The sequence below is a fragment of the Spinacia oleracea genome, chromosome 5 (assembly GCF_020520425.1).
Source record: "Spinacia oleracea cultivar Varoflay chromosome 5, BTI_SOV_V1, whole genome shotgun sequence".
Classification (NCBI taxonomy): Eukaryota; Viridiplantae; Streptophyta; class Magnoliopsida; order Caryophyllales; family Amaranthaceae; genus Spinacia; species Spinacia oleracea.
This window is the reverse complement of record NC_079491.1, coordinates 43,316,555-43,327,304: the sequence shown is the minus strand read 5'-3', so window position 1 is coordinate 43,327,304 and position 10,750 is coordinate 43,316,555. Positions and strand designations below refer to the sequence as shown.

The following is a 10,750-nucleotide window of genomic DNA, read 5'->3' as shown; positions in this document are numbered from 1 at the left end:
AGTATTTTCTTTCTCTGTAATTTGCTTGAAGTAAAACCAGTATTTAGATACTCCCTCCGTATTTTTTTAAGAGATACATTTGGCCGGGCACGGGTATTAAGAAGAATAATTGAATGAAATAAAATAATAAAGCAAGTGGGGTTGGATAGATATTTTAATAATTAAATAAGTGGGGACCATGTCATTTTGGTGGGTGGAGGTTGGGGTGGGTTTATGAAAATATTTGTTTAATAGGATGGTGGGTGATAGGGTATGTTAGATGTATTATTTAATTAGATGGTGGGGTTGATAAGTTACTAAAAATGGCAAGTGTATCTCTTAAATAAATACGGCCGGAAAAGGCAAGTGTATCTCTTAAAAAAATACGGAGGGAGTAATTAGATTTGTCATCCCGCTCTAATCTCACCGTCCTTCAAGACTTCACATCGTCAATTTTTTTATTTTTTTTATTTAATTTTTTATTTGAGCTTTATTTTTCTTTAAATTAATCCTATGTCACTTGGCCCACCTTGACACAAGGTAGATCCGCCCTTGTGCACAATAGAATAAATTATCTAGTTTTGGGTAGTTCGAGTATCCCCTTTCGATGCTTAAATTACTGAGAGCGATTAGAAAGTACTTAAGCAATAAGTATTTGGGTGGATAAGTATTTCGTACCTCATAACAATAAATGAAGTCCTCCTTATATGGACAGGCAACCTATACGGACGGGTAAACTTTTACCCGCAGTACAATGACTTGTCTGATAGTGACCGTCCTCTTTGTAGGATATGATGACGTGGCTTGTTATGATTTACCCGTTAGGATAATAGGGTTAGACCGGTAAGGCTAATAACCTTAAAACACCGGTTTAACCCTTAGGTAATACTCTCTCCGTTCCTAAATGTTTTTCCCGTTTCTCGATTTGACATTCCTTTTTATTATTCTCAGTTGGAATCTTTACTATTTTCGACCATCTTTTTTTATGAAAATACCTCCATTTATTTCCTCCGTATTTTAAAAAGAGATACATTTTGACCGCCACGTAGTTTTAGGAGGGTCAGTTGAATTTATTAAAATAAGATGAAAGTGAAGTAGTGGGTGAATTATTTATTACAGTAAAAAGATGATGTGAGTAAGTGTGGGAACCAAAAGTAAGATATAAATATTAATATAATTAGAAATGGAGACCAAAACATGTCAAAAAAGGAAATTGTATATCTTTTAAAAATACGGCCGCTTAAGGAAAGTGTATCTCTTTTTAAAATACAGAGGGAGTACCATTTAATTTCCTACCATATCCTACCTTTATTTCCTCCACCTACCCAATTATTCTCATTCGTTTCTTTACCCGCCTTATTTAATTCATTTATTCCTCATAATTCATTCACCCACTTTATTTTATGATTATTTTAATAAAATATCTCTCATTCATTCATTTTTTTGTTATTTTTTCTCTTTCATTTTTCCACAAATAGAATCTCTTACACCTAATCATTACTCTTATACCCAAACATACCAAAATTTTATTTTTCTTAATTCTCTCCCCAATTCCTACCGGGAAGAACATTAAGGAACGGAGGGAGTATTTGCTTACGGGAGTCCTATCGGCATGCGGATAAGACACCCATACACAAACATTGACGAAAAATCCAAAATTTGGAGTTACTCTGATGCTACAAATTCCTATAATAAGTTAACTGAACAGAACAGTGACAATTCCCAAAAATGTAGAGCATCACAAGAAGAAAAGCGACCAAAAATAGAGAAAAACAACTTCCAAAAATCACTAGTACTTGAGTGTTCATTTAACCTGTGGTTCATTTAACACTGAAGTGAATATACATCTATTTCAAGTTCTCTATGATATTTTGAAGCATGCAAATACGCACATATAGTAGTCCTACATCCTATAACCAACAGCTGATCCCTGATATTAGTCCTACTACATTCTTCTTACTGCGAAAGCTTTCGAGAATGGCATTTCCTCAATTCGGAATGTCTACGAGTATTTAATCCTTGCATGTGTCCGCTTTGGCTACCAACCGAGTTCAAGTCCAAACCTATAGGCATTGGTGTGTTGCTGCTACCTTCCAATATTCTAAGCACCTGTGATATGAATTGAACATAGAATAAATATATGTAACAATTTTACTAATTCCAACATTAAAGGCTTAAAAATAGTCTATTAAAAGTGTTGCAGATTGACAGTCTAAAAGGAAAGACCTTTGACATGGAGGGTCTGGACTCGGGATCATTGCGAAGACACAAGGAGGCTGCACGACCCATAGCTTGAATCTCATGCGGGATGTTTTGAAGTTCCTTTGAGGAAAACGTTGATTTTAAAATTTGATTCGATTCTAAGGCAGCAAAGGGATCAAACAGCTGAGACAAAGAGGAAAACCCCTTTTCTTGGTGCAATTCCTTGACCTTTTTTCCAGTAATTAACTCCACCAATACTACTCCAAATGCATATACATCGATTTTTTCAGTGATATTTCCGCCATTAAAATATTCCGGTGCCAGATATCTGCATTATGTGCAACCAAATCAAAATTAAACTGAGAACTCAACTTCAATATTAAATGATACGGATCATATGCTTTTAAATACCCTGTAGCACCAATGACTTGCTGCTCAATGCCAATATCCCACTCACAATTCAACCTTGCCAACCCAAAATCGCCAACCTAGATAGCAATGGAATGTTCAAATTTCAGTAACAAATTAAATACAAAAGAACAAACTAATCCTTGCAGATAATTTAAAGTTATATTGAAACAAATGCACTGAGTTGAGTCCTGTTATCTTGTAAAGTCGCCAGATTCGCAACTATAGAACTAATTGCTCATTTTCAGACAGTCAATTGAGGAGAATCAGATGGTCCACATCACATGTCAATAAGTTGGATTCTTATAGAGTACAAAGAATCTAATACGAAGTACAAGGTTTACTTGTTAAAAATTAATCTGGCTTATGGATTAATGATACGATATACCAGAATCATGATTCATGATCATGCAAATATCTAAAAGGACTATAATGCGCAGTTGCCTATCAGGAAAAAACAAAGGTAAGTTACCAGAGGTTCGAAATCATGAGTGAGGAGGATGTTGTTTGGTCGTAAATCTCTGTGAATTATACAACCTACTCTGCAGTCCTCGTGGAGGTATCTTAATCCCCTCGCAGCACCAATTGCTATCTTCAGGCGTGATTGCAAATTCAGAGGGGTGGAATTGATCCCTGTAAATCATATAAGTGTATATTACGTCATATATACTCACATGTGCATGGAAAATGCTAAGCACTTGACCAGAGAAAATATTAGGAACCAACACTTATTTCAGAAAAAATAAGTTCGGATAAGTTCAGTTAAGTTCAGATAAGATAAGTTCAGGAAAATAAGGGTTGGCCAAGTACAATTTACAACTAAAATAAGTTTTGATAAGTTCTAATAAGTTCAGATAAGTTCAGATAATTTCAGTTAAGTTCAGATAAAATAAGTTCGGGAAAAATAAGTGGAAATCAGGTGAATAGAACGCAACCTTACAAGATGAGAAATATAGTATATATATAAATGGGAGGCTATACCGTGTAAATGGAAGTCCAAGGAGCGATTACAGATACACTCATAAACCAGCACTCTCTTCTTGCCCTCAACACAAAAGCCAATGAGCAACACAACATTCCTGTGCTGGGCACAGCTCAATACCCGAACTTCCCTACAGAAATCAGTGTCCCCTTGAGAATCCACAAATTTCAATTGTTTTACTGCAACAACCTGTCCATCCATTAGAACTCCTCTATACACAATACCAAATCCACCTTGAGCCAAGAGATTATCATTTGAAAACCCGTTTGTTGCTACCTCCAACTCCTCATAAGTAAAACGTCTTGGAGGTTTTCCAAATGTGGGTGTTTTATGCTGACATATTGAACATAAAGGAGGCGGCGCTGAAGATGTTCTGGCCATAGAGAAAGAATCACGAGCACTTGTAGTACTGACATCATCTTCTTTGTGACTTTTGTCAATCTTCAGTACTCCACTTCTTGTTTCATGATCTCGATGAATAAGCTCAGAAGCTGTTGAATTAGATTCAAAAGAGCATCTGTAGCCTGAAGCTAGTGCAGCCCTTTCATTATGAGCATGGTTTTCAGGTACCCAAAATTCATTTTGTCGATTACTTTTAAGATAATAACTAGACTCTTTGTTGGGGTAAATTAGCTTTTCCTTATCAGACACCATTACGTTAAGTGGAGAACAAGCAGGTGTTTGCCTCACTCTATTCGGTCCCTCAAATAGAGGATTTTGATCGTAAACAAGGTAAGGAGAAGGTGGCATGTCAAAGGTTGACAATGAAGCCTCTCCTGTGGTTCTCGAGAAAGAACTACTTTGGTAGTCAGGGCTGCTAATAGGCGTAGCATGCTTCATCCTAAAACTTTGCAGCCTGCCACTATCCAAGGCTGGAGAAGAGGCAGCTGAAAAATAAGGGGTCTGAGGCTCATCTGAGAATCCCAAATTAAGTCTAAGGACTTTCGGTTGAGCACCTTTCATCACAACAATGCTGCAGTTGAGTTTTTCTATGCAATGTTTCTGTTCTTCTTTCAGTTTCCTGCATAAACGAATATGGAGGATATTTCTAGGTTCAGATTTCTTTTACGTGAACATGAACTCAGCCCTGGGACACCAGCCACACTACAAGACTTGACAAGTTAAGGAAGCACAGAAGGCAGAACAATACAGAATATATACACATGAAATTATTGACACCTAACATTTTCCTACCCTGGCAGATTAGTGAAAGTGAAGTGTATTTTTTTTAAGGTTCATTTTTCTTTCTCTCCCCCCAACATGAAATTCCTGGCTCCGCAATTGTATGTAAATATCCCACCATCAGATTGTTGGTATGCAATACTGAACCAACCAGATTCAAGTTTTTTGATACACAAACATGTAAATGATGGAATCAGGAGGTAATCAAATAAGAAACAATACTTTGGTGTAGAATTACTTGTCCAATATGACCCAGGTAGCACCATTTCTCTTTGCTTCAGCTGCTACTTCACCAGCAGGCAGGCCTAGTACAACCTTAACTCTCACCTTCACCTGTTATGTATACTTGAATGTGAAAAAGTCCACAACATAATACATACTATGTAGTACGTACAACATAACAACGAACATCATATTACAATAAGGATAATCCATACTCCTATCATGAATAATGTGATACGTTCCATAACAAATCATAATACAACATTACTCCCTCCGTTACTGAATACTTGCATCTCTGACCAAATTTGCTTACTAATATATAAAAATCAAACGTTATTTGTAATATTTTGTTGGATTAGTCTTATTGTATATTTTTCAAATATCAAACTTTTTTTAAGTTTTTAGTATATGTAATTGAGTATAATTATGGAAAATTAGTGCATTGTCAAAAGTGTCGGTCAAACTGTTGCAAGTATTCAAGAACAAAAGGAGTAGTATCAAAAGTACTTATTGTTATGAACAAAGTGCCCTCTTCTATATTGATATCAAACTTCACACTATCATTCGCGAACAAATTCGTTTTGGTTTTCTAACTTTTAAACTTTTTATTATTCAAGTACATTTGTCACACCAAGTGTATGTCTAGACTCTAGCCATTGCCATTTCCAAGAAATGGATGGTCAAATTTCATACTCCGTGTAAAAGTTCAACAATTCAAATATTACCCTCGAGAATGGAGATGGTTTGCTATGATAGTCAGCTATCATGGAGTTCTTTATTTATAACACAGAAAAAGTTGTCACCTTTACTTTGGCTTGTTAAAAGACATTGTTCATTTCCCGCCACAACTTCAATTTGATGAGCGAAAACAAAGACAGATTGAAAAAAAAGGCAAAAAAGAAATAAAAGTGAAAAAAGCAACAAAAGAAGCAAAAAAAAAAAAAAAAAAAAAAAGGCAAGAAATGAGGGTCAACATTTTTATATTTTGGCGCTAAGGTGCAGGTCAAGTTTGTGCATAAAGGAAAAAGTAAGCTAATAAGATTCCATGTTCAAACTGTACCAATTTCAATTGTTGATCCACCACAAAATAATCCAATATGTGTTCAAGAAGAGAAGTACCATAATACTCTTATTCAACATGATACATTAAATCCTATAAAAAAAAAACATGATACATTAAATTGCTACTCCCTCCGTCCCGGAATACTCGACCTGATTTGACCGGCACAGAGTTTAAGGGATTTGAATTGACTTATTTAATTTAATAGGTAGTAGTTGATAGTGGGGTATTATTTTAATGTAGTTAGTGGGAGGTGGGTTAAGAGGTGGGGTTGGGGGAGAGTAGGGGTTGAATTTTTAATTATTTTTTGTATGGAGTAGGGGGTAGGTGGGTTAATAGGGGTGGAGTGAGAAATAATATAATATTGTTAGAATATTTCCATTTTTAGAAACAAGTCAAGTATTAAGGGACGGCCCGATAAGGAAAACAAGTCAAGTATTCCGGGATGAAGGGAGTATTTTTTAATAAAATAAATAGAGCCACAAATAAGTACGCAGTCATGTTGATGGAAATTCAGTGCAAAGACTAAAAAGGTAATTAAACCGACAACACTCTTCTATACCGGAGAAGCTTTCGTGATCTCGTTCAGTAATATAAAAAACTACGTGATAGTTTTTAAATACGTGCACGTAAGTTTTTTTGTTTTATGAAATTCACTACAACAAAAAGAAAAAGAAATGGAGACCGAGAAAACTAAACTTGAATTATGTAAATAAGGGACTCGTCAATCGTGTCACTATCCAAGTCTCCAACATCACAAATTCAGCTGTTGTAATGTTGTTCATTTTTAGACTCCATACTAAGTAAAAACTCTATCAAACACTTGTCCTCTAAATTTTTGCTCCACTTGTTAATTTCTTATGATATGAATGAGTCAACTAGGGGTATTTTAGACAACTCCATTCCAGCAGAAGTCTAGTACTCGCTCTTAGCTCTATCCCTGTGTATTTGCCTTCATATTCTATTTTAGTCCAGCCTTCTTGTATGAGTCTTCACCATTTATCTCAATTACATATGCTCATAAAAATTTAAAAGAAACTATCAGTTTCATCTTCTTGCGAAATTTTGTCATTTTGTCTGTGAGTAAAACAAAAAGGAACGGAAGAAGTAGTTTTTTTGGTAGTTGGATAATTGATAATCATAATTACAGCTCTGACATCCAGAATATTCTTTATCTTATGCTGGCCACATAAATTATAGCAGTACTTCCAGGCTCACAATATCCCAGCAAATCATTTATGTATCAGCTGATCGAGTAAAAAGTAATTCCGTATGGTTCTTTTTGTTCGTTTAATAATTTAACAGTGAGTTTTATCGAACACTAATCGTTACACAATAAGTTGAATACTACACTTTGACTTTCTTTTCATGTTCGCTACGCATAATGACACACTAATAGTTTCAATCTGAAGTTGCATAAAATAAAGTGTAAAGTGAAAAAACAGGATGTTTAACTAATCATATAAAGTTAAAGTAGTGAGGAAAGACAAAAAGAAACCTTCAAAATTCTGAAATTGTAATTTTAACAAATAATCAAATAATTGAATTAAATTCCAAATTCATAGTGGATTAAGCAATTAGAAGATGAAATAATTTAGAATAAATTAACAATTAATCGAGTTGACTGGAATAATTGAGTTACCTGAATTTGATTATTGAATTGAAGAGCCATCTGAGAACAAGATTCAGAAATCTCGAGAATCCTTTCCGGCAAGTTTCCCCCCTCGAGACCGGCACAATTGCCGGTAAGACGAGGAAAATTCCATAATCTCCGACCTAGAACCAATGTATCTAGCTACCTCAATAATCATCATCATTATTCATTCAAATAAAGCCAATCTCAAAATGAGACATGAATTTCATTTTACCAGTGGTCTTGTCAGGGAAGACAGCGAGCAGAGAAATGCAATCTCCAGGACGAACAACATGAGTAAGAGCCCAAGCCAAGGGTTCTTTAGAGACATCTCGTTCAGCTTTGATGGCGACGATAACAGCAGCAGGTGCTGGTAATGGTGCCGTTAAGTTGCCGATGTTATGTCTCCTGCTGGATCCGACGTTTGACGGTTGCATTGGGATCGTTTTTTATTTAATGAGTGAGTTTGGGGAATTGGGTGTTGGAGTTGGAGTTGGAGTTGGAGTTGGAGTTGGAGGAGAGAGAAAGTGACGGAAGTGGTGAGACAGAGGAGTAGTTGACGTAATGAGGTGGGAGTTGAAGAGACTTTCGTATTTCGTTGCATTTAAGAGTGTTTCAGTTTGGACTGTTCAAAATCTTCAAATCACAATTGCGCCAGGGTAGATTCAAATTCCTGCTTTTTTGAGGGTCAACTTTTCATTTTTGCTGCTTTTTTTCCTAAATAAATTTACAGAGATTGCTTTTTGCACTTTTATTTCAATTTTGTTCAACATTTGAACGCATTCACTTTCATACCTGCTATGATTCTTCACTTTCATACCTGCTATGATTCTTCTATATTTTGTTCGTATCATTCGTAGGAAACAGATGACGTGGCCATGAACGACCATAAAACCATTTTTTCTTCCGACTATGGCAGTTAAAGGAGATAACTCCCATCTCCCTATAACCGCACTTCAACCGCAGTAAGGAAGGAGGAAGTACAAATACATATCAGATATGTATGAGGAAATACATATCAGAACAAAAGACAAAATAGGAAAAAGGACAAAAAAATAAATTAAATGGTACTTTTCTAAATACAAATGGTACTTTTTTTAACAGAATGGTACTTTTTTTTACATAATGGTACTTTTTTTACATGAATGGTACTTCCTTTTTTGTCTTTTAGCTATTTGTCTTTTAGTTGATATGTGTGTTTCCACATATATCTGATATGCGAAAAAACGAACCCGGAAGCGTAAGGAAGAGGTATAAATAGCAAATGAAAACTGTTCCGGTGTTGAAGTGGATAGAACAATGGGCTTCGAATGAAGGCCATTTCGAGTGTGTTGAAGATTTTGCTAGCTTGAATGATGTAGACACAAATAATTTGTGAATGTGCCACGTTAGAAAATGGTCGGGTCAAAGTCAAAATATTGACTCGATTATTATTCGACGGTCAATTAAAATTAATTAATTTGGGTGAACAAATTGATTTTGCCCAATTTAGTTATTTTTATCAAACCTGAATATTTTTAATGGTTAAAATCCAACAAAATGGGGTTAAACTATTATAAACAGGTCTTGACTATCAAGTCCAAGAAAAAGGCCCATGTACATCAAAACCCTAAATGCCTCTCCATTCTATAAATAGACTCTTTGTTTCATTTGGAAAGGGAGAGGAGAAAAAGAGACGGCAAACCTAAATCTCTCATATATTCTCCTGCCAATCAAGTCTCGTCAAACTCTCTCTCCCTAGAAGAAGAACATCAAGCATTCAAACGACGTGCAGTTCCATTCTAGAATATCAACCTTGGACGAGATCAAGCCCGAAGGCCCTTATTCAAGAAGATAAAAACCCGTTCGTGCAACACCAAATCGACATCAAATCAACCATGTGGAAGAAGAACAACAAGCATACAAAACTGACGTGACGTTCTATTCTACATCAACATTCTTGAACAAGATCAATCCCGTAGGCCCTCATTCAAGTACAAATCAAATTAGTACGTGAACCAAGTCAAATTCAAAGTGGAGATCGAATCAGAGGAGCAAATATTAGAGATTGTACCCCAAATTCATCAAAAATTAATAACATTATTTTGTTCACATTATTTTGAGTTTATTATTTTGCAGACTCTGAAATTTGTGTTTACAAATGAGTAATGTCCGGATTCACCTGCACAAAGACTAAGTTACTAGCCTCGGGGGTGTTTCCGAGGAAAGCCCCTCCGATGCCTAAGTAAGAACAATGCTCGGATTCTAGAGAGAGAAGTTCTCTAGAGAGTAGTCTTAATGCAATAAATTGGACGTACCTTGAGGTGTGAGCCTTGGCGGCTTATTTATAGTGTTTGCATAATAAATGCCCATAGGTCATTTATTGCTATTGGGCTTTGGGCCTTGGTTGATGGCTGAATAGCCTTTTGGTTGTGGCGGGTTTGATGTTGTTGTTTTGAGCCATTGGGCTTTGGACTTAGTGGCCCAATTGGTATTCAATTGGGAGCCCAAACAACATGCCCCCCCAGACCCGGTCCATTTAGAATTAAATGAGTGGGTTTCCAGCTGTGAGAAGTCCAAAGGTTCCCTCTCTTTTTTCAAAAAGAAGGTGGTTTGAATTCGCGAATGGATGACAAGTGTTGAGGAGCGGATGTTGGGCGGTTTTCAGAACGTGGCCTATAAATACCGCACTTCTTTCCTCATTTTTGAACTTTATTCACTCAAACGCTTTCCATATTTCTTAAGAATTCCTGCGATTTCTTCGGGTGTTTTCTTCAGATCTTTGCAAATTCGCTGTGAATCTGCTTCGGGGTTTTACTTCATTCGTTTCATCGGCGTTTTCCGCTTCCGGAGAGGTAATTTATTTTCCGTTTTCGCTTCCTTTATTTCTACCCTTTTCTGTGTTTCTTCGGCGTTTCCCATTTCGCCATGGCTGGGGGAAGATGGAAGAAGAAATCTGGTGTGGCGCCCTCCTCTAGTGGTTAGGAGGAGAATAGGGTTGCTTCCGAAGGGCCGAGGTCAATTACTCCCGAGGTTAATGCTGAAGAGGATTCGGGGAATAAAACTCGTGCTGAGTCAAGCCAAGGGGCTGGTGTGACTGGCC

The 10,750-nt window shown here is 36.4% G+C and overlaps 1 protein-coding gene across 3 annotated transcripts; it reads right to left on the bottom strand.

Annotated features, from left to right (window-relative positions):
- Positions 1–1,733: 1,733 nt before the first annotated feature.
- On the bottom strand, positions 1,734–8,580 carry LOC110780030 (inactive protein kinase SELMODRAFT_444075). 3 transcript variants are annotated; one of them, XM_056829007.1, is made up of 8 exons: positions 7,904–8,580; positions 7,678–7,811; positions 4,992–5,086; positions 3,571–4,592; positions 3,062–3,222; positions 2,593–2,669; positions 2,206–2,509; positions 1,734–2,088 (listed from the first exon to the last, which is right to left on the bottom strand). In XM_056829007.1, exons 1-8 carry the CDS (start codon positions 8,103–8,105, stop codon positions 1,936–1,938), a joined length of 2,148 nt encoding a protein of 715 aa, XP_056684985.1. In that variant the 5' UTR covers positions 8,106–8,580; the 3' UTR covers positions 1,734–1,935. The 3 variants fall into 3 exon arrangements, with proteins under 3 accessions (XP_056684985.1, XP_056684984.1, XP_056684986.1); XM_056829006.1 differs by having other exon boundaries at positions 7,678–7,826; positions 7,904–8,502; XM_056829008.1 differs by lacking the exon at positions 7,904–8,580 and having other exon boundaries at positions 4,976–5,086.
- Positions 8,581–10,750: the final 2,170 nt, after the last annotated feature.

Bases quoted from the DNA above. Each gene is read 5' to 3' on its own strand.
- LOC110780030 (XM_056829006.1), bottom strand. From the start codon at position 8,105: ATGCAACCGTCAAACGTCGGATCCAGCAGGAGACATAACATCGGCAAC. The intron at 7,827-7,903 runs GTAAAATGAAAT...TGAGGTAGCTAG, and splicing joins CTTCCCTGACAAGACCACTG to ATACATTGGTTCTAGGTCGG. The intron at 2,510-2,592 runs GTATTTAAAAGC...CACATAATGCAG, and splicing joins CAAGTCATTGGTGCTACAGG to ATATCTGGCACCGGAATATT.